This window comes from Camelus dromedarius, chromosome 20, assembly GCF_036321535.1.
Source record: "Camelus dromedarius isolate mCamDro1 chromosome 20, mCamDro1.pat, whole genome shotgun sequence".
Taxonomy (NCBI): Eukaryota; Metazoa; Chordata; class Mammalia; order Artiodactyla; family Camelidae; genus Camelus; species Camelus dromedarius.
Window position 1 is genome coordinate 30878059 of NC_087455.1, and position 27113 is coordinate 30905171.

At 35.6% G+C, this 27113-nt stretch overlaps 1 protein-coding gene across 5 annotated transcripts in view; it reads right to left on the minus strand.

The window, feature by feature from the left end:
• VPS13B (vacuolar protein sorting 13 homolog B) overlaps positions 1–27113 on the minus strand; it is a 626989-nt gene that overhangs the window by 142942 nt on the left and 456934 nt on the right. For all 5 annotated transcript variants that reach the window (XM_064476933.1, XM_064476934.1, XM_064476932.1 and 2 more), the window contains exon 36: positions 4698–5093. In XM_064476933.1, the coding sequence (XP_064333003.1) occupies positions 4698–5093 (396 nt within the window). The remainder of the gene's footprint in view (positions 1–4697; positions 5094–27113) is intronic.

Genomic DNA, 27113 nt, shown 5'->3' on the forward strand with positions numbered 1-27113 from the left:
GTTAAGTTTGTCCTCTGACTTTAACTGTCAAAGAATTCATTTCCTATTGTTCAGCCATTGGACAGAGATACTATTTCTTTCTAAAAGTAACAAAAGTCTTTGGGGTATTGTAAATGGCTTGTTATTGCAATATATTACTTTAGGTATTCATACCTAATTTAATGCTTTATTTTCCCTCAGGCTTCCTTGCGTTTCTGCAGCATCCAATGGCTATGACAACGCCTTAAGAGATTTTCCTCAGGAGATCCAGTTGACTCTGGAATGAAAAGCTGGAGCTCCACTTTGTATCAATTAAAGCCCAGTTTCACTTTTCAATACATGAAAAGGAGTGTTAGGTTCTTTATGTTTTATTGGTCCTGAATTCAGTGAACTTGAGAAGAGGCATTTGTATATGTGAAAAATAATGTGGTTATGCTTTCTTTCTTTTTACTTTTGTTTATACACAAAGGTAAGTACATCTGGATGACAGAGGCTGGGGTAGTGGAAGTTATTTAAACCACAGCTCTTTGACTAGGAGTTCAACTCTTTGCTTCCTGCATGGATGAAAAGTCCCCTAAGTCCCTATGGAAAGAGGATCTTTGCAACTTTCCCCCAATTCTGACTCAAATGCCAGCCAAGATGGCCTCACTTCGGCTCTTCCTCCCACCCTCTGTGCCACCTAATTTGTTCATATCCTATTTCCCTCCTCCATGTCTGTGTGGAGGATGCTACTATTCTAAGTGCCCCTGAGAAGAGCAAGGCAGCCCAAAGCACAGCTATCTCACAGCCTGAATTGTGTACCCTTATTTGCCAAAATCTAAGAAGTGCCGCCCTAATAGAGCCATAATTTACTCTGACAAGGGGAGCTAAAGTCTGCGGCTCACTCCTCACCCTGCCTGTGCAAAGTGCTACACTGCTGGTCTGGAATTTATAGCTACATACTTATGGTTTCTCCAAAATGACACACTTCAAACAGCAAAAAAAGACTGTGTGGGGTGGGGGGGGGAGGAAGAGGGGTGCTTCTAAGAAAGAACATATTATAGAATGGGATGGATTTAGTAGACAGCAAAAGAAATATTATCTGCCTTAAAATGTTTCAGAAAATAAGATGCAATTTAAAAAAAAGATTAATTTTGTTATAGATAATACAATCATAGACATTTTTGCGATATTATACACAATCAGAAATTTTTGCAATATTATAGAGCAATTTAAAAAATACAAGCATTATGTCTACTACAATCAGAACTTTAGGGTCATTTTACCAAAGACATACAGGAGAATGTAAGTATTTTAGCAGAAAAATGAGTTAGGTTAATTGTAAGTCACTGTTAAACTAGCATCTGTAGAGTGGTATTAAAAAAAAAAAAAAAACCCAAAACCAAGTCCCTTGAAACACGGATAGTTTAGGGCCGCAGAACAGTACAGGAGGCTACGAAGGACTCGTGGATTTTTCTTTTATTAAGTGGAAAATATTTAACCATTTCATTTTGGTTCAAATGATGAAACCATTTCAGTGAATAATCTGTACATATTTTGTTGTAAAAACAAGTAAGTGACTATAAAAGGGTATCAGATTTAATGTATTGACAGTGTCTGGGAAGAAAATTAACTTCTCTCTCTCACTCTTCTATCATTCCCTTCCCCATGCACTTCCCATAAGCGCATGACGGTTTAGATGATAAAAAATATAATCATTAGGCAAACTCAAAATATTTTTTGTACTTTCCAGAAGTGAGGAAACATGCCTACAACACATTCCCAATTGTGTTTCTCTAAATATTACTCAGAACATAAGATTCCTCTAGCATTACAAATCTATTTCAGATCCTAAATTAAAACTCATCTGGAAAGGACCGTTTTACCCTGTTTATATAACATTGTCACATAAAGAGTGTTAAAAAAAATATTTCACTAAAAATAGCTTGCGTAAGTTAGGGATTAGAGTAGTTTCTGCTGCTATAATTGTTCCTTTGTAGTTTTTTCCATGATGTTTTTGCACAGTGTTTTTGACTGTGTTTATTAAAGTCAGCACATCAAAAAGGATCAAAGAGAAAGTGAGTGAGAACCAAAGAAACCCCAAGTGTGTTGTCTCATTGGGGAGTTATGCAGATTCGCATAAACAAGTGCAAATTGTTGAGGTTTTAATGAAAATTTTCTACAATTATTTTATCTTAAGTCATTCTATACAATAACATCTGTACAGCAGATGGCTATGCTGTACCAAGGCAATGCTCCTTTTTCTTTCTGTTTAATAGTACGTCTGAGATGACTACTTTTGTCACTGGGCTCAATTTGGTTCAGCAAATAATTTGAAAAGTGCAGCTGCTGCAGATGGTCACAACAGTTATATAAACTGTACAATCAAAGACGTAGTTAAGTATTTCTGCATTAGATTCAAACTATAAAAATCTTGACATTAACTCTGCTGTGCTCAGAGAAATAATATAAAAAATTTTGGTTGAATACATTATGATGTCACTTGAAAAATACACAAAGAAATATGATTACTGGTAGGAGAGTTATTTTTTCGTGAGGAGAATTTTTTTTTACAAATATCAAAAACGTGTCTTAAATATATATTTGCATACATTTCGACCAAGGTGCAAAGCATGATTTTTTAAGGTACTCAATTACACAATGAAATTGATGTTCAATGTTTAAATTATATCTTACTTTAAAAAAAATTCTGCTTAGTTAAAAATCAATTTTTGAAAACTATGTAGTAATCTCTCAATTATAATTTCCTAGAAATCTGCCTACAGCAATAATTAGAATTTATAATCTTATTTCACTTAATTATAATTTGTTATTACCTTGCTGACTTCGTTATCTTTTAAACATTTGAGCATGTCATCGCTTTAAGCAGAAACGTAGAGAAAACAGATTTTGTGCTTGTTACATTCTCATAATAAAGTTGTTCCTATTAAATGGCTAACTTCAATTTGATTTGATTTCCTGATGTAAATAACTACTTCAGAACATTTGCTGAATGCTCCACATTAGAGCTGTATAAGGTAAGTCTTAGTCAGAGCTATAGTTTCTACTTCTGCATTTAACTAGGTAAAAGGAATAGGGGTACTGGTATAAGAGGGAAAAACAAGTTAAAAAAAAAAACAGAATGAGTCTACTACCTTGTAGTGCTCAGTGAGAGGATTTTAATTATATTTTAGATATTTACTCAAAATTGACACTATTAAAAGTGGATAAAATACGAATAGCAAATGAATAAAATAAGAAATGAGGATGAAAAAAGGAAAAGGAACTAGAATTAGGTACAGTACACATTCAATTCTTTCACTATGTTTGAGTCCCAACCCTTTCCCTCCTATGATTCAGGTACAACTGGAAAGGAGTGGGAATGGATCCAGGGTTGTCTGGGTTGCAATTTATTTGTGGATAAATCAGATATTGTAGACTCCAGTGTTTCATAGCCTTTCATGTCCGGTGGACCTTACATGTTTCATTTCTAACTTTAAGACTAAAAAATATACAGTGCTTTTAGCTGGCTTGGTCACAAATATTTCTGGTGAGAAAGAAAGAAATCATTTCTTTTTTGGCCTGAAATTCATACTTCTCAACTCCAAAATTCTTTATCTCTTCAACTACTCTGCCCAAACTGGCTATATGGAACTAAGTTACAGCTAGTCTCCAGCTGCCACTTAATTACTTTATAGAAAGCAACTAAGTTGCATATAGTTTCAGGATTTACTTTATCCCCCACCCCGCCACCCGCACTACGCATCTAGTCCCACTTCTTTACTGCAAATTCAAGTGGAAAAAAATGTTTCCCTCTTGCGACTTTTACTTTCAAAGTAAAATTTCTGGCATCCTGCCCTGAACGTTTACAGTAGTAGTTTCTGTGATTGAAAATGGTCATTTCCCACCTGTACCTTGTCTTTTCTCTTTCCCTCCTGCCCACCCTTTTTGATTCAGTCTGAAAAAGCACGTAACAAACTAGTCACGGTAAGAAAAGAGGAAAATGTAGATGTCACTGCCCATTAATTTCTCACCTCTCCAACCATCAAGGGGGTTCAGTTGGCCGGTCCACAGCTCCCTCTGCTCAGCTGGGCACAGAAGCACAGCCTTTCCTTGCCAGGTGTTGCTACCTGATAATCCTCAATGGCATTGTCTTTGCAAAGTTGAACCCTGGCTTCTATTACACTTTGTGTAACATTCATGCCACCAGAGCAATTTTTCTTTTTTAAATAAATTGTTACCAGTGACTTAATGGAGCACATTGGAATCACCTGCAGGGTTTGCTGGGACACAGATTTCTGGGCTCCATGCCCAGTTTCTGATTCAGTAGGTCAGGGGTACGGTCTGAGAACTTGCATTACTAACAAGTCCCCAGATGATGTGGATGCTGCTGGTCCTGAGATCACACTCTGAAAGCTATTAATGGTTCACAAAACCTGATACGTAGCCTGTTCTTCCACTACAGCTATTTTAGGTAAAAAGAAATTTAGAAATGAGCAGTTTTAAAGACATCTGTAGGAACACGCCTGAAGAAGTGGATTGGAACAGTTTAGTTCAGGGCTTAAATAATTTGTTATAAAATTTTCTGTAAAGTAAGGTCACAAACCAAAAATGTCTCCATCTCTAATAGTCCCAGAAACTTTTAACCTCTCCATGCATAGATCAACCTTCAGAATTATGCACTTTCAGATGTGAACAAGTCATACTGTCATCTCCCTCTCCCCTTTTCTGTCACTTACCAGGTACTTTTTGTGCTGCTTTGACGTTAAGGCTTCCGTTGAGTGTTGATAAAGATGCTAACAGGCATGGTTTATTTGGATGAGGGACAGTTTCCATGGAGACCACAATCTGAGTAGTATGAACAGAAATCTTCTGAAAGCAGGAAACAGTTCTCCACACATTTTCTTGAAATGGAATCTTTTGTGTTCCATCACCATGAACTTTCAGTTTAGACAACTTTCCACGGTAGCATGTGGAGGCTGGAAGCTCATCCTTACTCAGCGTGGTGTCTGACAGAGCTGAGGTCTCTTTGCTGTGTGCACTTTTTATCTTCTGTAAAAAATGGTTTACCTGGTCCACCTTGGTAAAACTCAGGTTTGCTTTCAAAGGTTTTGATATATCCAAGTTGATGTCTGCTATAGAATTGAAAAAGATAAGAAAATTACTGAAGCTCTCTTATTAACTATAAGCCTTTACTTCCCTGTTAAGCTCCTATTTAAGCTCCTCAACACCTGTACTGTGGACTCATTATGATGCCATTATAATTCTTCTACTCATCACCTAACTATTCTTCCCACTTTGTTGCTTAAAGGAACACTTTCCCTGGCTTACTTACATCCTACACTCCTGTCTCCATCCATGTGACTGTTCCCGACAGGGTGAAGGCCACGCATGGACATCTATCTGCCCTCTCCACTCTGAGGCAAAATTAAGCAGCCTTTCCAGTTTGTTACTGGCACTGACAATCTTTCTTTTGAGGTAAAAGTTCTTCCCTCAGCATTCGGCACAATGCTTGACACAAATACCGGTATTCATGAATATCTGTCCACGTGATTCACTGAAGTGGCCGCTCCACAACTTTGTTTGTTTCCTCTTTGTGACCTGCTAAAAACCAGAAGAGTGCCTACATCTTTCCCTACATTCTGCACGGATAAAATATCAATGATCCCATCCAACGTAAGATGGGTGAACTGAGATTTCTTAAAATCTACAGTTCATTTGCCATGTATCATATATCACATGGTGCCCTTATTTGCCACTTAGTCACCTGACTTTAAAACTAACTAGGTCCTATTAGTTCAGTTTTTGCCTTCTTACTTTTTTATTGTCAATAAGACATAAGACTATAAGCATCATGAAGGCAGAGCAAGTCATAAATTTTTATACCCAGTGCCTGGCACAGTGTCTCTCTCAAATGTACGTGTTCAATAAATGGTTGAGTTGAATTGAACCTATCAAGTGTTCTTTTCATTGGAGCCTGAGGATGTAATACAAGCCAACCACAGATGAAGCTAGAAATAGCAGTTATCAAGCAGATTAAGTTCATATTCTATCTCTGTCTTCATAAGGAGGACCCCTTCTCACCTTCCTCAGATATCAGCACCTTAAGGGTTCTTCCTGGGTACCCAGGCTCCCTCAGGGTACCATGCCTTTTGAGTGTGCCTTTCCTTGTGTTTCTTTAATCAGGCCTAGGAAAATGCTGAGAGTCCTGCTTCCAGTTAGCTGTCCACTGGAAAGGGTCAGACCCCTGAATCACCCTTCTGCAATACTAAAATGTTCCCTGCTGCCTACACTTTTTAAACAAGAAAGAAAAAAAACACCTCATTTAAGGGAATTAATTTTTTAACATCCTTACTGACATATTAACTCACACACCATATAATTTACCCATTTAAAATGTAACAATTCAATGGCGTTATTTTTTGACTTGTAGAATTTGGGGTACTGAAAGAGGCTGGTGAGCAAAATATTTTAGGGAAATTGGATGATTCGAATGACTCATACATCAACCTGCTCTGCCTATAAATCCTATTCTGTGGGCTTCCAAATTTGGTGGCTTCACAGAAAATATCTGCTTTTGTCTGGATTCATAATGTGAGATTTAAATTAAGGGTCAGAAGTGCTCATTCTGTAGCCACAGAAACAATTTAGTGACCTACCCAGGAAGCTGCCCAAATAGCCACCTATACCAACTGCTGAGCCTAAGGGATCCGCTTCCCCTGCCTGTGGACCGGCAAAGCGTCCATGCAATGGCGCGTATGAGTCGCTAACTACCATCTCACCGTTGATCCTCCCATCTCAGGTATCACGTCCCAGTGACACAGAAAAAAACTACACCTCTAGTTACTTGCCTAACTTGTTTTTGAGACTTAGTCTTTGAGTTACTTCCTCCAGGAAATCTTTCTTGACCCTTGTGGCTGAGTAAGGTACCTCTCATCCACTGCTTCCAGAGTATCTTATGTGTTGTGTCATCATCAGGTACCTATTTATATTATTTTATATAGTTACTGCTTAGGTATCTGTCCTGGTCCAGCTAACTGTGAGCTCCTGAACAGTCAGGACTGTCCTACGTCTTAACATTCAGAGTGTCGAAACTACTGTTTAGTCCAGAGTGAGTACTAAATGAATATTTAATGATGTAGTGAAGGCAAAAAATGAATGACTTTTTCCTTTCTACTGAACTCCCACAGGCTCATCAAATCAATTCATCCGGAACAATCCATCAACTCCTCTCAAACAAGCTATATTCCCAGCCTCAGTTACTGGCTCTATAATCTTCCATTTGGCTCATATTAAGAAAAAATCTGACTTTTGGACTCATTTCATTCTCTTTTTCCCTGGTCCAAATCTGCTCAATGATTAAGTTCTGTTAATTTCACTTCCAAAATATTGTTTGAATCCAATCTCCTTCTCTCCAGCATTCCAGCCACTCCCCATTTTTTCGTTCACGCCTTTGATATTCAACTATTATAAAGCCTCCTAAATGGCTTTTCTGTCTAGACCAATTCCTGTTAATCCAGTCTCTCCAGAGCAATTTCCAAATGATTTGTTTCAAATGTGATCCTGATTGGCACACTAGTACTTAAAACTCTTTAATGGCTCTTCTTTACCTATGGGATAAAAGACCAAGCTCCTCAGAATGGAAAAAAGAACTTGCCTTTCTTTATAGCCATTGCCCACCACAGATTAAAGTTCCAGAAATATCAAAGAGTTTACAGAGCTCATTTCCTCCAACCCACGCTATGTCAGACCTTCAGGCCTTTGATCATGTTGCTCCTTAGTCTAATGTACCCTTTCCTTGCCTGACACCTAGTCTTCAGCATGCTGCTCAGCATTTGCTCCAAAAAGTTGATCCACAAAGCTGGATCTGCACAAGTAGTTTTCTATGAGATATAATCCCAACTAAGAAGATCCTTGAGTGCATGTTTTTCATCTTTAACACTTAGCATTGGGCTTCAAACTCAGCATGAAGTACATGTTTGGTCACTTCACCTGGAGCACTACAGAACATTCTAATCTGGCTCTGTGGTAGGCAGAATTCTAAAGATGACCCCCTCTCCCTCAAGATTCATCTCCCCTGATTATTGAATCAAACACTAATCTAGGTAATGCTATGCTGTGAAGAGATTTTACAGTTGTGATAAAAATCCCAGATAAATTGAATTTATGACACAGAGATTATCTGGTGGGCCTGATCTATTAAATGAGCCCTTTAAAAAGTACATGAAGGAGGCAGAAGGGAAAGTCAGAGAGATGAGAAATGTGAGAAGGGCTCTATGGTATGTCATTGTTGCTTTGAGGATGGTGGCGGCCATTTGAGAAGGAATGGGTGCTCTAAAGCTGAGGGAAGGAAGCACTGGCCAACCACTAACAAGGAATTGGGGACTTCAGTCCTACAACCATAGGAAATGGATTATGCAAACAAATGGAATGAGTCTGGAAGTGGATTCTTTCCTAGAGCCTCTAGTTTAGAGCCCAGCCCAGCTGAATGACACCTTGATTTTGGCCTTGTGAGATTCTGAGCCAAGGATCCAGCTGAACCCACCTGGACTTCTGTAGGTCAGGATACTGACTTGCAGGATTGTGAGATAATAAATTTGTGTTCCTATAAGTCACTACATTTGTGGCGACTTGTTATACATCAAATTCCATATGCACATGTACCCACAGGATAGTTCTAGTTTCTAATATGATCATGAATGAAGTCTCAAGGCCTAGGAATGTTTGCCTCAGCTTCTTTTATCTTCTTCCTCCAAAGCAAAAATATCTAATATACCTTGCTCTTCTCTTTGTTAGCTGCCAATTTCTTCTCTTTAAAAATTATTTCAGAGTTCCAGGAAAAATGGAACCCTGTCTCTCCCACTTCATGCAGTTATAATATCTAGAGAGAATATAGCCATAAGACCTACACAGAGCAGCTATTTGAGGACTCTGAAAAGTAAGTGGTAACACACATAATTATATGTAAAATAGATAAACAACAAGGACCTACTGTATAGCACAGTGAACCTTATTCAATTTCTTCTAATGAGCTGTAACAGAAAAGAAACTGAAAAAATAAATATGTATGCATGTATATATATAACTCAATCACTCTGTTGTACTCCTGAAGCTAACATTGTAAACTGACTACAATTCAATAAAAAATAAGAATGAATGAATGAATGAATGAATGAATGAATGAATAAATAAATACACACATACATACATACAATGAATATATGGGGAAAAAAAGTAAATGATAACAGATAGATTGGGGAAGATGACTAGATTCAAAACACCACCAAAATGTAGTGAGTTTCTCATTTTTCTTCCCGTACTCCCAGCCTGGACTAAAGGCAGCCCAAAACCTGGAGGTGGGCATCAGGAATGGACAGAGGGAGCAGCAGGAGAAACTCTCTATTTCTGGCGTCAGAAATGGTAAGGAAATTTCTAATGTTCACAGGGACTATGAAAATCCCTCATTTCCCCCTTATTTATCTTGTCCTGTAGGAAATAGGAGACAACACTCATAAATTCATTTTGTGAAATCAACATTACTGATAGCAAAGTCAGATAAAGATAGTAAAAGAAAATTATAGACCAATATCCCTTAAAACCAGAGACATAAAAATCTTAAAAAAAAAAAAAAAGACAAATCAAGCAATGTATGAAAGTAATAATATACTATGACCAAGAGGGGTTTATTCTGGGACTACAAGGTTGGCTCAGTATTAGAAAATCAATCAAATAATAGTATTACCAGTTTACAAACAAACAAACAAACAAACAAAAAAACCACCAACAAAAAAAGACATCATCATATCAATTGATGCAGAAAACGCTTTTGAAAAACTTGATAGCCATTTATGATAAGAATTCTTAGCAAACTGTCAATAGATGGGAGCTTTCTTAACCTGTTAAAATTCACAGGTGAAAAAACCTATAGTTAACATCATCCTTAATCATGAAGGATTGGATTGACTGAATGCTTTTTCCCTAAGATCAGAAACAAGATAAGGACATCCATTTTCACTACCCATACTCAACATAATACTAGAAATCCCAACCAGTGCAATATGGCAATAATAATAATAATAAAAAAAAAAGGCATGAAGATTGGAAAGGAAGAAATAAAATGATGTCTGTTCACAGATGACAGGATTACCTATGTAGAAAACTCCAAGAAATCTACAGAAAAGCTCCTTGAATTAATAAATGAATTTGGCAAGATTTTAGAATACAAGACCACCACACAAAAATCAATTGAGTTTGTACAAACTAGCAACGTGCAGTTGGAATAAAAACATTTAAACAGAAAATAACATTTATAATAGCACCAAATAAAATAAATACTTAGGTATAAATCTAGTAAGACTCATACAGAATCTGTATGTTGAAAACTACAAAATGCTAATGAAAAATCATTAAAGACCTAAGTAAATGGAGAGATACGCTGTACACATAACGTATTTATGGACTGAAAGGCTTAAAGTTATAAAGATGTTTTTTCCCAGTTGATCTACAGATTTCACATAATTCCAATCAAATTCCGTAAGTATTTACTGTAGATATAGAAAAGCTGATTCTAAAATTTATAGAGGAGCTATACAACAGAAACTGACATCTTGTAACTAACTATACTGCAAATAAAAAAATGTATACAGGAAAGCATAAGAAATAGAATAGTCAAACACTTTTGAAATAGAAGAATAACACTGGGTGACTTACACTACCTGATTTTAAGACTTAGTATGATGCTACTATGATCGAGACAATATAATCTCAGAGAAGTGATATACATGTATATCAAGCAGAACATAACAGAGAATCCAGAAATAAAGAGTCCAACCAAATACTGTGAATTTTCTTTTCAAGTGCAAAGATACTTCAATAAAGATTAGTTTATCAAAAAATGGTGCCAAAAAAAGAGAAAAGTGAACTTTTGAACTTAACTTTATACCTTATCCAAAATTAACTCAAAATGAATCACAAATCTAAATGTAAAATGTAAAATTATAAAACTTTTAAGATGAAAACATAGGAGACAATCTCTAAGTCCTGAAATTAGGCAGAGTTCTTATATATAGTACCAAAAAGAGCATGATTCTTTTTAAAAATTATAAACCGGACTTCATAACTAAAAACTTTCACTCTGTAAAAAGTAACATTAAGAGAATAAAAAGACAAGCTATGCACTGGGAGAAAATATTTGCAAATCACATATCTGACAAAAGACTTGCATCCATAATGTAAAAAAAAAAATTCCAAATTCAACAATTAGAAACAAACAGGTTAATTTTAAAATAGGCAAAAGATTTGGATAGAAACTTCACCAAAAAGCATATATATAAGTAGCAGATAAACACATATAAAAACATAAGACATCATTAGTCAACAGAAAAGTACAAAAAAATGACAATGACACATCTATTAGAATGGCTAAAATAAAACATACTGACAATACGAAGTGCTGGGGAGGATACAGAACTAGTGTGATTCTCATACATCACTGGTGGAAATGTCAAATGATACAGGCAACCTGGAAACATTTTAGTAGTTTCTTGTTACTTAAAATGACCCACCAATTTCATACCTAGGTATTTATTATAGAGGAATGAAACTAATGTTCACACACAACCTATACATGAATGTTTAAAGTAGCTCTATTCATAATAACCAAAACTGGAAACAACTTAGATGTCCTTCAATAGATGAAGTCTTAAACTGTGGTATATCTACATGATGGAATACTACTCAGCAATAAAAAGGAATGTGCTACTGATACACGTGACAACTTGACCAAATCTCAAAGGCAGTACAATCTCAAAGGCAGTAGATGAGTGAAAGAAGCCAGTCTGAAAAGGTTACATGCTGTGTGATTACATTTGTATAACATCCTCAGAAAGTCAAAAGAAAAAAAAACAGACCTTAAAGTGATGGAGAGCAGTAGTTATCAGAGATTAGGGTTTATTGGTGGGTGTGATTACAAAGGAATACCATGAGAGTTTTTTAACATGGTAGAACTGTTCTGTATCTTGACTATGGCCATGGTTACACAATTCTATACTTGTATCAAAAGTCATAGAATTGTATACCAAAGAAGGACAATTTTACTACATATTAACTTAAAAAATAAAAAAGAAACACAAGTTATTCCAATGACTTTGTCCTATGCATGATAGGAAAGTATTTTCCACTCCATTTATTTTTTACCCACACGTGTGCTTCTCAAAAGGCCAAAGGGCTTCAATGTGTCCCTATGTGTAGGGAAGCCCACTTTATGCCTGAGTGTTAACCAACGCTACTGGGTCAGTTTTTGAGGTTTACTTTCCATTCTCTGTAGCCCCTCCAACAAGGTAGTAGAACATCTGTGCTAATGGTGAGATCAGGGTGGCCTTTCTGTAGAAGGTGAAAAAGGGGGACTGCTACTCCTAAGTGTTAGGGAAGCCACAGGACAATTCCTGATCTTACTAACACCAAATGTTGTGGCACATGAAAATTAGAGGCTTTAACTTAACAGCTGGACTAGAGTCAGTTAAGCCAGTAAAACTCAAAAGCATAGGTCAGTTTGGTGCCACCCAAAGCAGTTGAGTTACAAGAGAGAAATATCTGTTCATATGACTTGGCTCGTATTACAAAAGAAATTTTTTAAAACGGTCCCTTTTTTTATCAGTAGGAGTCAAATGCTGATAAATTCAGGAAAAGAAATGTGTATTAAAAAAATCTAAACATATTGGTGAAGTTCAACCATGAATCTAATTGAGTTACATTATTGACCTTATTCTACCAAATACAAATTCTTTGAGTAGTATAAAATCAGAAAGACCCATTTCTCAAAGCAATGTCAAGGTCAGCCCATGACATGTATTTGGTATAAGTCTGGTAGCTCAAAATGGAGATGGCAAACACATAATTAATTACAGTTGCCTCTCTTGTTCTATCTTTAAGTCATGAATCTCTACTAGGTTACAAGTTTATATATAACAATTCACCAAGACTCAACAAATTTTAGCAATAAGAAAGTCTGAAGCAATTTATCTTGGTCCTCCCTCTCTCATGTATCTCATATAGTTTGTCCCCAAAGTATCAGTGTGATTTTAAACTTAAATAACTTCAGAAGAATAAATGCTACAGAATTATTTAAAAAATCATTTTAAAGCTTAATTACTTAAATTCCTTTGGCTGCATGAATTTGAAATGTGAATTTTTAATGTTAACTTTTTATGATCTGGTTTCTGGATGGCTTTCTTTGGCCAGTGGATTGCTAAAGGAAGGCTTCTTGTTTGGACACTTTGGCCACTTGATTTATCTTTCCTATGAGGTCAGGTCAAAATTGTTATGTATGCATCAAAACTTCATTTTTTGAGTGATCTTAAACCTAGGAGTACAAATTCAATCTCTCAGTCACTGAATACCAGCTGATGAAAGTTTTTAGTTTTAGTTCAAAAATCTAGAAGAGCTAGATACATAGTACATGATAGATGTTAACTTTTTATTAAAAACAAGTTGATATTTAAAACATCTAAATAATTTACCTTTCAGATGTTTTTTAATTGTTTGTTCGCACACAGTGCAATCTCTGTGCATGGTGCCCTCCACTAGGTCACAGAGTTCCTCTCCCCCACCCCCCATAGCTAGAATGCTGAGCCACATTCCTTGCAAAACACAGTCTGTCCTATGTATAAACAGAGGGCTTGGAGCAGTCCCATTTGGGTGAGCTGGACAGTACTCTAGGCCAAGAGCCCAAAAAGCAGAGTGGAAATGAGGCCATACTGTAATATTACGTATTCCTTTCAAAGCAGCAGGTCCATCAAGAGACACACAGCAAACACCAGAATGAGGAGAACCACAAATGCAACAGCACCCTTTCCTGCTGGATAAAGTCCATCAACATGTGTGAATCCTCCAACTAAAATCATGAAGCCATCGTCACATCTGGTAATTCAATAAATTTGTATTGTTACTTTTGCTACCTAGTGTCTCTAGACTACTACGTCCTTGAACTAGATAGGCACTTTTTTTAGGTAGAAAATTAGTGCCTTTATTACAAATATTTTCAGCTTCATAATGATAGGACGATTACTTTTACAAATGGGAAAAGTTATACAACATAAAAGTTTGGCATTTCTTAAACATAAAACATAAAAATTGGGCAACATGTTTTCTAGTCTTCTTTTATACTTTTAAAAAATTGATGAAAAACATCTAACTTCATTATTAAGATGAAAACATTAAAGAAATGGACTACAAAAAGTTTTATTCAACAGAAACACAGTGGGAGCTATATAGAATAATATTTTAAAAGACATGGAAATGTAACTGGATAAAGAACCAGGCATAGATTGATAATGTGGATTTTACTCCAATTATTATCATATTCTTGTTTAAAGGGTTTAAATTTTTTCATAATTCTCATTGAACTTTAATAAGTGGACTATTTTCAAAGTTTAGATTTTAAGACTATGTAGTAATAGAGAATCTCTCAGCTGAGTCATCTATTTCTCTGCCAACTCTTAATTTCTCGCCATCCCCAGAACACATTCTGTATCTTTAAGTTACCAAGTAAATCCATGCCTGTCAATTATTAGATTCTAATTACCCTTCAAAACTTTCTGAACAGCTACCAGGAAACAGAATGATGGAATGATTATTGAGTTAAAAGGAGATTAGACAAATACAAATAAATTATACTTATTTTATGTTCCCATCACCCTAGGAGATGACTTAATAGAGAAAGGAAAAGAATCATATTGTAATAATGAAATCAGAGAGGGAATTCAAGCCCCAGAGGTGATTCCTCTAAGTTATGTTAATGCACACCTTGTGGGGGACCAAACACCAACTGGAAAAGTTTCCTGAAAACTGTTCCAGATATTTTCTCATTTAAAATGTTCCAACTTTACTTGACCCATTAGTCATCATATTACTTACATTTATGATGTATTTTGAAATCTATTACCAAAAACCCAATGGATTCAATATGGCTTGTTATACCCAAATCATAACATTTATGAAAGAAAACTTCTTTGTTAAGTGTTTCTTCCTTTGGAATTTTATTTGTAAAAGACAATTTTTTAAAGACAAGCAGGATTTACTAGGAAAATAGTCAGTGGCTATGAACAGACACATGAACGATGGTGTTTTCCCCCCAACCTTAGAGGGGAAAATGCAAAAAAAAAAAAAAAAAAAAAAAAAAAGAAAAAAGAACACATTTTTAATCAAATTTGACTCTATGCATTATAGTAACTCTAATAAAATATGTATTTTTTATTATTAGGTCATAGTATGGTTTTTTTCCTCTTATTCAGCATTTCAAATTCAGACTTTGGTTACACTGTCCAAGTAAAGGTATTCATGATGATAATGGGCAGTGGAAACTGAGTATTCACAGGTGTGAGAGCTAGAAAATTTGAAAAGCTGCCCATGACAGTGAGATCTACAGGTTTTCACTGAAGTGTAAAGACCTGAGCGGTGGCAGACGCTAGCATGTCAATTAACAACAGTATACCAAATGGAACTGGGTGCAAGCTGTCCCATGAGTTGTTGGGGAGGCTCAGAGACATGGACTGACACATGTCCTTGACTGGTCAGTCAGCAGCTACTTACAGTGGTGCTTCTCACTGGGATTTGGGCGTCATCAGTAGTAGCATAATCACTCATGCACATATTCTTTTGATCAACCACTGACTTTTTTGGACGACACTGTCCCACTCCCCAAAAATCACAACATAAAAGTTCTGATTATAGGATAATTGTATTGGCTTTCTAAAATAAATGTACTGAACTTAAATAAACTCATCTAAATGAGCCTCTCTCCCTCTAAGTAGTTATCATAGAAGGCTAAGTATATTCCATTGCTCTAATAATTGTGGCAGCTTTTCTGGTGCCCATTTCTTTTTTCTTATTTCTCTATTCTCAATGATGGCATATACTTATCCGTGGAGACAGCAGATCTGATTTTTGCAACAGTGAAGTGTTTTGAGATAAGGGAGCAAGGATTCCAGATTGAAGGAAAATTAAAAACACAGAGAAGTCAATTTACAGAGGCTCCCACTGCCAATGATGAGACAATTTGAGCATTAAAAATAATGAATTCAGAATAACAGCAAACAACAACTAATTAGCCACCACTGGAATATCTAGAAAACTAACTCATTTCCACCCCCATCCCCAGTTTTATTGAGGCATGATTGGTAAGTAAAATTGTAAGATATTTAAAGTGTACACTGTGATGATTTGATACACATGTACATTGTGAAAAAATTCCTATCTAAAAAACCAACTTATTTTTTTCCCCAATGGGTAAATAAAGGGAAAGAATTAAGCATTTATCCTACCTTTCTTAGGTGAACAATACTACTGAGTAACCAAATAGTAGATAAGGAAATGTTTCTCTTTACAGAAATATTCCAGCTAATATGAATATTTAAAATGCTAGAATTAAAAAGGAATGCCAGAATTAAAATATTACTGTCTGCAACCTCCAATGAATTTAGGCACTAAGCATCACTGGTTGTTAACATCACAAAAAGAGACCTTCAGACATTATGTGCTTCATGGAACAATATAAAACCTTTTACAAAACAGTCATGCTAAAAGTGAATAAATAAATAAAATAAACAAACCTGAATCAGATTAAGCCAACTACCAGTTTATATGTAGGAAATATAAAGGACAGGGGTAGACAAAGCCCCAACTGTGGTAAGTGCTACAGGACAAAAGATCTGGTTTCTTTAATATACAAATTGCAAGAGATGAAAAAAGAGAGAGGAAAACCTACCAATTAAAAGAAATTTGAAAGACAAACCAATAACGACGTGTAGACCTTATCTGGCTTCTGATTCAAAAACAAAGAAACAAAAAACAAAGAGGCACACAAACACCCACACACATTATGATATTTATGAAATAACTGGAAATCTGAACACTGAATGGGTACTTGATATTAATGAAGAATTATTCTCTTTAGGTTTGATAATAGTATAGCAGTCCTGTTTTCAAAAGTTCTTATCTTTTAGAGATTCATATTGAAATATTCCAGATGATATACTATGATGCATGGGATTTGCTTCAAATACAGAAGATGAGGAAATGCCCAGGGTTATATATGAAACAATGTATTGGCCATAAGTTGACAATTGCTTACGCAGGAAGTTCTATATACTACTCGGTCTACTTCTGTATATGTTTAAAATCTTCCATAATAAAAAGTTTTAAAAAGGCATAGAGATGATAGTGAATTTGGTACATGAAAAAGTCGTACTAGAATATGATTTCAAACCATTTGCCTCCCAACTATCAAATTTCTCTCTTTTCTCTTCAACTTCAATAGGTGACTTTGCTTCTAGCTTCAAGGAAAAAGTTAAAGGCATTAAATTTTCCTCGATTTCTTGTTACCAAGTTGAAAACCTACCTGCCTATGCCATTTCCTTTCCTTCCTTAGTTTGTTAGGTAACACCAGTTCTGTCACACGTGCGGTGGATTCTTCTCTGTCCCGCTTTCTAAGGAACCTGCCTTTATCTTTTCTTTTTAGTTTATCCAGTTCTTCTCTCAACTGGATTCCTGTTGCTGATATTTAAATACGAGAAAATTCATGTCTCTTTCAACATAAAAATAAACCCCAAACTTCTGATCTAAAGTGCTCCTTCATTTATAATAGCTATAAATAGAGTATAATGTTTAAAAATTGTGAATTACCTGCATCTTACATAATATTGTACATCAACTATACTTTAATTAAAAAAGTGGAAAAGTCAAAAACAAAATGTTCCTTAATATACTATCCTCATTATTCTTCTTCACAGCCTAACTTCTTGTAAGCATTATATCCTGCTTCCATTTCTTTTTCTCCTGCTTACTCCTCAATGCATCCCAGACTAGTGTCCACCCAGGTTAAACCAATGCGGAGGAAGTACTTGTAGTCACAATGTCTATAAATCCACTAGATATTTTTGTTTTCTTGTCTTTCTCTATCTCAAATGACTACTTGACATTATTACTTCTACACTTTTTCCCTGGCTTTTTTGACTTACACCCAAATTTCCTCTTCTCCCTCAGTTTCCTCTCAAGGCTCCCCCATTTCCTCTTGGACAAGAAATACTGATTAAACTTCTTCAGAAATGAAGTCTTAGGCTCTTTTCTCCACTTCCTCCCTGAGTAACCTCATCCGTGCCCGTGGCTTGAAGTAGCATCTACATCCCAAAGCTCCAAAACACCCAGTCCTTTATCACTAGTCTTAGTCTTTGTTGTAAGCTCCAGATATGTACGTACAATTGCCACAAACTCAACATATTCAGGATAAAATTCATGATCTCTCCCTACACATACAAACAAAATATGACTCTTTTCAAGTATTGTCTGTCTCACTAATCAGGATTACCACCTGTCTTAGCCAGCTTAGGCTGCCATAACAAAATACCATATGCTGGGTCACTTAAGTAACAGAAAGTTATTTTCTCAGATTTCTAGAGCTGGAATTCTGAGATCAAGGTGCTAGCATGGCTGGTTTCTGGGGAAGGCTCTCTTACTGGCTTGCATGGCTGTCTTCTCACTGTGTCCTCACATGGCAGAGAGCGAGTGAGGAGACAGAGACAGAGACAGAGACAGCAAGAGAGAGAGACACAAGACAGAGAGAGCCAGCAAGATCTCTGGTGCACTAATCCCACCATGAGGGCCTGACCTCCAGGACCTTATCTAAACCTAATTATCTCCCAAAGGCCTTATCTCCAAAAACTATCACAGTGGGGATTCGGGCTTCAACACATTAATTTGGTGGGGATACAACTCAGTCCACACCACAACCATCCATCCACTTAAGACCACTTAGAAACCCATAAGTCATGCTGAAATCTCTCTTACCCTCTATCCTCTCTACTCCACTACTGCAGTCTGTGCACTTTGCCTCCCCAGTATCTACCAACTCTTTCACTTTTCTCCATTTCTAGCACCATTCCCTGATCCAAATTAAAATGACCTCTCACCAGTACTACTGTAATAGTCTCCTAATTGGTTGCTTGCCTCTACTCTAGCCCCTCTCACCTACTCTTCATCCTGCAACTGGAATCATCTTTTCAAAATGCAAATATAATCATATCAATACACACACATACCTCCTTCCTCCTCAATAACATACATGCCCCACTTAAGAGTTCTTCAGTGGTTCCCCAGTGCTTTTAAGATAAAAATCCAAAATCCTTTATTACAGCCAGCAAGGCCTGGCCTCTGCCTCTCTCTACAGCCTCTCCTCCTACCACTGTTCCCTCGCTCTGCCCTGGTTTCATTTCCTTCAGGGTGCCACGATCCACTTCCCCACAAAGTCTTTTGCACACATTCTTTCAGAAAGCCACCCTCCCCTCCATGTCTTTGGTTAACTCCTTTTCATTCAAGTATATGAACTTGGCTGAGAGAAGCTTCCCTAAATCTCCACTCTTGGGGGCTGAGGAGGGTTATGACTTGATCAACAGAAGGAGGTGGGTGGTCAATATTCTTATGAGTTTGGCAGAGAAGGTTAATCTACCAAAAGCAAAGGTACAGGATTATTGAATAAAAGGAGAATCTGAAGTGAGGGCTGCCAGCAAACAGACTGAAGAAGTACCGAGGGCACACACCAGGAAGGTAGCAGGCATAATGGAGGACCATTTCAAAGGAAAACTAAAAGGACTTGAATAAAAAGAAGGATGAATCAAAGGTGACAGTAAAACTAAGAGAAGACATGAGTAGCAGAATGTTGCTATCACCAGTGCATGTGAAGAAATTTAAAGACTATACTAAGAGAAGGAGTGCATATGAAGAGGGGAGAAAATTGGTTTGATTTAATGTGAACATAGTGAATTTTAAATAACTAAACACATCTAATAGGCAGATGGAGAAACCATAAGTTATTAGAGATAGATAATAAAACTAGAACTAAGCATTTGGAAGTTAGCATAAAAGAGGTAGCTGAGGTTACTGTCTGTACTAAGAACAGAGGGCTCAAGACAAAATTCAGCATCCATTCATGATAAAAACTCTCATCAAGGTAAGTACAGAGGGAACATACCTGAACATAATAAATGCCATTTATGACAAACCCACAGCCAACATACTACTAAATGGTGAAAAGATAAAAGCCTTCCTGCTAAAATCAGGGAAAGACAAAGATGCCCCTCTCACCGCTTCTATTTAACGCAGTACTGGAAGTCCTAGCCACAGCAGTAAGAAAACAACAGCAACAAAAGGGCATCCAAATTGAAAGGGAAGAGGTAAAACTGTCACTATTTGCAGATGACATGATACTCTATACAGAGAACCCTAAAGTCTCCATCCTCAAACTATTAGAGTTAATAAATGAATTCAGCAAGGTTACAGGATACAAGATTAATCTAGAAATCTGTTTCATTCTATACACTAGTAATGAAATGTCAGAAAGAGAAAGTAAACCCCCCCAAAAACCCCCAAAAAACCCTGTTTAAAACCTGCATTAAAAAGAAAAGAAAAGAAAAGAAAAAATCCTAAGAATAAACTTAACCAAGGAGGTGAAAGACCTACACGATGAAAACTATAAAACACTGATGAGGGAAACTGAAGATGATTCAAAGAAATGAAAAGATGTCCTGTGCTCTTGGATTGGAAGAATTAATACTGTTTGCCAAACTACCTAAAGTAATCTACAGATGTAATGCAATCCGTATAAAATATCCATGATATTTTTCATAGAACTCGAATAAGTAACTCTAAATTATATGAAACCACAGAATACCAAGAATTGCCAAAACAATCCTGAGAAAAAAGAACAGAGCTGGAGGTATAACCCTTCCAGACTTCAGACTATACTACAAAGTTACAGTCATCAAAACAGCATGTTCCTGGTATAAAAGTAGACACATAGATCAATGGAATGGAATAGAGAGCCTATAAATAAATCCACACATCCACCGTCAATTAATCTATGACAAAGGAGGCAAGAATATACCTTGGGGAAAAGACAATCTCTTCAACAAGTGGTACTGGGAAAGCTGGACAGCTACACATAAAACAAGGAAATTAGAACATTCTCTCACATCATATACAAAAATAAATTAAAAATAGTTTAAAGAACCAAATATAAGATGTGGCACAAGAAAAGCCCTAAGAGAGAACATAGGTGAAATATTTTCTGATATAAATTGTAATAATACTTTCTTAGATCAGTGCCCCAAAGCAAAAGAAATAAAAGCCAAAATAAACAAATGGGCTTTAATCAAACTTAAAAGCTTTTTCGCAGCAAAGGAACCATCAATAAAACGAAAAGACAAACTACAGAATGGAAGAAAGCATCTGTAAACAATGCAACTGACAAGGGGTTAAGATATAAAATAAATAAACAGCTCATACAACTCAATATCAAGACAACAATCCAATCCAAAAATGGACAGAAGACCTGAAAAGACATTCTTTCCAAAGAAGACATACAGATGGCTAGCAGGCACATGAAAAGACGCTCTGCATCATAATTATTAGAGAAATGCAAACAAAACCAAAATGAAGTATCACCTCATATTGGTCAGAAGGGCTATCATCAAAACGTTCATATATAATAAGTACTGAGAGGATGTGGAGAAAAGGGACACTTGTACACTGTTGATGGGAATATAAATTCGTGCAGCCGCTATGGAAAACAGTATGAAGGTTTCTCAGAAAACTAAAAATAGAACTACCATATAATCCAGAAATTCTCCTCCTGGGTATATATCCAGGAAAAATAAAAGCTCTAATTTGAAAATATACTTGCACCCCAATGTTCATACTAGCATTGTTTACAATAGCCAAGAGATGTAAGCAACCCAAGTGCCGACTGATAGATGACTGGCTTAGGAAGATGTGAGAAAATACATACATACATACATACATATATATATATATATATATATATATATATATATATATATATATATATACACACATACACACACACACACACACACACACACACTGGAATATTAACCATAAAAAGAATGAAATATTTCCATTTGGAGAAACATGGATGGACCTAGAGAATATTATGTTTAGTGAAATAAGTCAGACAAAGACAAATACTGCATGATATCACTTATATGTGGAATCTAAAAAATTATACAAATGAATGTATATACAAAACAGAAACAGATTCACAGACATAGAAAACAAACATGGTTATCAAAGGGGAGGGAGAGGGGGAGGAACAAATTAGGAATATGGGAATAATAAACTACTCTATATAAAATAGATAAGCAACAAGGATTTACTGTATAGCACAGGGAATTACACCCAATATCTTGTAATAACCTATAATGGAATATAATCTGCAAAAAAAACCCGAATCACTATGCTGTACACCTGAAACTAACACAATATTGTAAATCAACTCTACTTCAATACAAAAAATTAAAAAATAAAATAAAGTTCTCGGTCTATTCTCCCTTTGACACCCTGACATCAAATTTACTGCTTCATTTTGATAAATCATGGGGAAAATAAACTACAATAATGCAATGCTGACACTGCAAATTGGAACCTATAAAACTCAGGAAATGCAAAAGTCAATGGTCTAACATTTTTATTAACTAGTTTACATTTCTTAAATGTAGAAGATAGCCTGCTTGCATGGCTGTAAAACTGAATTAAGACAGAGATAGGACTCCAGTGATTAGGGTATGGGTCTTGGCCCTATTTCTGGAAAGAGAAAAGAGGCAAAGGGTTAACTATCAGGGTTATACTAAGAGAAATAAATTAATTAAAATGAGCTTTTTAAGGTGCTTCTGTTCACTTTGAATTTTCTTGCATTTAAAAATCATATTTCTTAATCTTCATTTTCTGCTCCAGAAAAATGTCAGGAGGCTTTTTGCATCATCTTTTTCAGGTATCCTAATTCCCCCGAATCAGTTGCCTTTGACATATGTCTAAATTAACCCTCAGTGAGTAATGAACTCTGTAATAACAGAACACAAAAGCAGATTTCACCAACAAAAGTAAAAACACTTAAAAAATACAGTGTTGGGGGAAAACAACTTAATTTTTGAATGGTGCATTTCTGTATCTGAGATGTTTTTACAGTAAATACATTATTTAAGTACATATATTCATTCAAATCCAAGAAGCTTGTGGAAATGGGATATTTTAGGATGTTTAGGAATTTTTAACAGTAAAAATTAAAATTATTGCAGCCTATAAAACAGTAAGTTAACCTATAAAGTATGTGAAGAAAACAGTATTCAAAGTAGGATTACAACCAATTAAAAGTCAAATAAAAATTTAAGATAAAACTTAAACAAAACCAATCCAAAGCTAGAACGAAATCAGAAAACCTGAAAACAATACAGGTAAATTAATGAACAGGTTAGGTTAAACAAGAGACTAGATAAATGATTTTATTAAGAGAAAAAATATCAGTGGCTACGTGTTTCAACTAGAGACACCAGGTAGACCAAGATAAAAGAAATGTGAAACTGCAGTTATAACTTCATGTTTGATATAACCATGTTGCTTAAATTTATATGAAGACTGTGGCATGCTAATTAATCTATAATAAAACTTAAATGATGTGGAGATGTCCTCTCAATTTGGCGTATTTTCCTTTGTCATTTAAATGTCTATTTCATGGCTACAGTGACAGCGTTCAAAAGTATGTCTGCAAAGGAACAAGTTAAAAAAGTACCAGGGAGCTCAAATGTTTTTGTAAATGACCCTGAGTTAATTAGAAAAATCTGCACCCTTCCCCGTTCTTCTTCTCACGTGTCAGCTCTCATTAAATGAAAAAAAAATTTCATTTCAAAGTTAAGAAATCCTATGGTTAACAAAACTTTTAAACTGGGATCAGGTGGGCCCATTCCTACGTTTCTGGATGATGTCATACTAAGCAGTTCACGGCTGAATTTGAATTTGCGAGAAGTATGAACGATTTTTCAATATAAGAAGAATCGGCTCTAATGCTAATTTCTTCTCTACAGGCTAACTGTGCTGGGAACAGGTGGCCCTGCTTTCAATTACGGAGGGCTAGCATGCCAGTGTGAGGCCTGGATTAGTTCACCTTCTCACGGGGAATTTTCCTCGGTTGGGAATGGATTTATTATGGCTTCACACATGGAATAGAGCTCATGTCAGCTGAGGGCAGTGACACATCATATGATTCAAATTAACCTGCTGTGGACTGTTCCGCGGGGCTTAGATTGTGTATTAAAATGACGACATTTTAAAAACAGCTTGAAAGAAACCAGGATTGCTGAACTGCAGTGGTTCCAATTTGTTCCAACTAATCTATCACCTGCTGGAGATATTATTCTAGTAGGTTTCTGGTAGCTGCTGTTTTCCAGGTTTCTCCAAGCCACTGACCTTGCTAATGGGTACAATTGTTGCCTCTGAAGGAAGGAGGTGGGGTTGAGAGAGCTTTGAAGGGGTTTTTGATGTAGAAGTTAAGGACCTATCATTTGCTCTAAGGTATTATTAAGTGCACAGAGGAAATAAAGGGATACTCAAGAACACTGAGTCATTTTTCCAAAAACAAATGCTACAGAGCAGCACTTGCATCACCTTGTTTAGATAAAATAATCCCTGAAAAAAAATCTGAAAGGCTTAATTTAAAAGCTGTTAAGTTTGCATCTTTATAAAGAAAACTTAACATTAGGTAGTTATAATCAGTATTTCCTTTGCTATTCAGGGTTGTAACTTTTATTGCTACTGCAACCTTAATTCAAGAGCAAGAAAATAATAAATGAAAACCTACTATTTTTTTTTTAGAAATGTAATAAACATTCTTTGGGAATGATACTTAAATAAGATGTGCATAATAGATTAAAATAATGGTAGCAAAAGATTCTTAATGACGATACTGCACAAAACTGAGCATTATATGCAATACTAAAAAAAATGCCTTTTTATTTTTCAAGGGGAGAGAAGAGTATTGGGGAATATTATATAAAGCTAAAGTTTTTTCCCCGAGGCTCAGCATAAATAATATTGCTCTTAATAGACTATTATCTAAAATCTGGAAAAACATAATTTTCTTGAGTTGCCAAAAATCTATTAACTAATACATTCCTATAACAAGAAATGCTTCAATATGTCCTGTTATTCCAGCTGGTCTCTAAGTTAATATAGGGTGGCTGGGTAGTGAGAGAATATAATTATTTATGTAATAACATCTACTTATATACTTTATATGACAAATTGCTTATAGTAAGGAAATTTCTGTCTATGATAGTAAATTCTGGAGTTCAGAGCTGTTAGGTTAATGTTCTAGTGAAATCCCACAAAGCTGATATATCATTCAAACTAATCTTCCATCAAATAATTTACTAAAGAAAAGTACTCTTGGTGAAAATGTTTTAGATTTTGAAGAACTTAAACCATTTATTGGACATTGTATTTGATTTTTCATAATAAAAGCACCATTTAAAAAAACACTCATCGTTCTTTGTATCATCCCCCTCTCCTGTGCCCCAAAATATCTGCAGTTTGAACCTCAGTAGCTGTTCCTGATGGTATTAAGAAAATCATATATATATATACAGACACACACACAAATTGTATATATCTTATTACTATACGAGTTATTTAAAATCTTGTTATAAAAAGTGTAGTCCCCAGACCAATAGGATCCACTTCACCTGGGAGCTTGTTAGAAATGCAGAATTTCATCTCTATTAAATCACATTTGCATTTTAACCAGTTCCCCGAGATGTTCAAATATGCATTCAACTGATATAATGGAAAAGAATCTAAAAATGTATTATGTATGTATAACTGAATCACTTTGCTGTATACCTGAAACTAACATTGTAAATCTACTATACTTCAATACAAATTTTTAAAAAATGTACACTTAAGTTTGAGAAGTGCTGCTATAAAATAAATGTCAATTCATTTACTTAAAAGTTTGAATCTCCAGATAGATTATCATTATTATTGAATGTGCATAAAATTAGAAATAGCATATGTATAGTTTCCAATTTTAAAAAGTATAAGAAACACAAAAGTACAACTATTGTAAAAATCACACTTCTACTACCCCGGCACATTAAATGACAGAATTATAAACATAAAATTTTTCATTTGTTCATTGATATTTCTCTTAAAATTCAATTTTTTGGTTGCCAGGCACACAATTTACCACTGACTTGCGGATCCCATCCATTTTATAAACAAATCAATCAAATGTAAGCTAGAAAACTTCCTAGCCAAAATGGTGAAAGACTGTGCCTCAAAACAAAGAAATCTAAAACTAAAAGAGAGAAATAAGAAGTAAATACAAGTTTCCCTGTCACTTCATGAACCAGCCTCATGTTCTAATCCTATTCATTCATTGTAGCATGTTCAGTCTTTTGTCTTGCAACTGATGTAGTAAGAAAACACTGAATCATACTTTAAATAGCAGATTTTTTTTCCCTACTGGTGTATAAAATGTTTTTTCCTACAATTGATGGTGGCTTAAATTCAATAAAATTCAGTACTTCACATTCACTAACCAAGTACAAGGACTCACACTCCTCTCAGTCCATCCAACTCACTCTGAAGGATTCTTCTAACTTTCATGACTCAACCTTTATCATCAGCTTCTCGCTTTCCCCTGAGTTTTTAAAACCATGTCTAGATACCTATAGAGGTTAGAAATAGTTCTTCATACTTCTACACCTTTTAAACCCCAGCACTGGAGAAACATGCTTAAGAAGAACTGGGCTCCAATGAAACGGTCAATTGAGGTGGTTTCAGGCTCTTTTTACTCCAGACAAGGTGATGGGCCACCTTCTCTAACTGTCGTCATGGGTCATCAGTGCATTGGCATGTCATGGCATACAAACTGAATCAGGTTCACAGAGGGATATGTTTGAATCATCAAAATTCATGCCTTGCAGAGTATTGCTAGAGAGCTTAAGGCAGTGTGATACTGTTGTTTTAAATCTGTAATGAAGAAACTAGCATTGTTTTGGTGACTAACATGCTCTGCAGCACTGTAAGTGTAAGCTAACAAAAGGGAAACTGAAATGTAGTAATTTCTGTTAAATAAATAGTTAAGATCTCACTGAGGTGAGGAAAGAGTAATAAAGAAAAGAGAAGGAACGTGAGGTGAAGGAAGAAGAAACAGAGCAGGAAAAATAGAAAAGGAGTACGAGGAGACTATGGAGAAGAAAGAAAAAATCTTTAGTTATGCCGCAATTAGTGTAGTACAAAAGTGACCTAGGCCT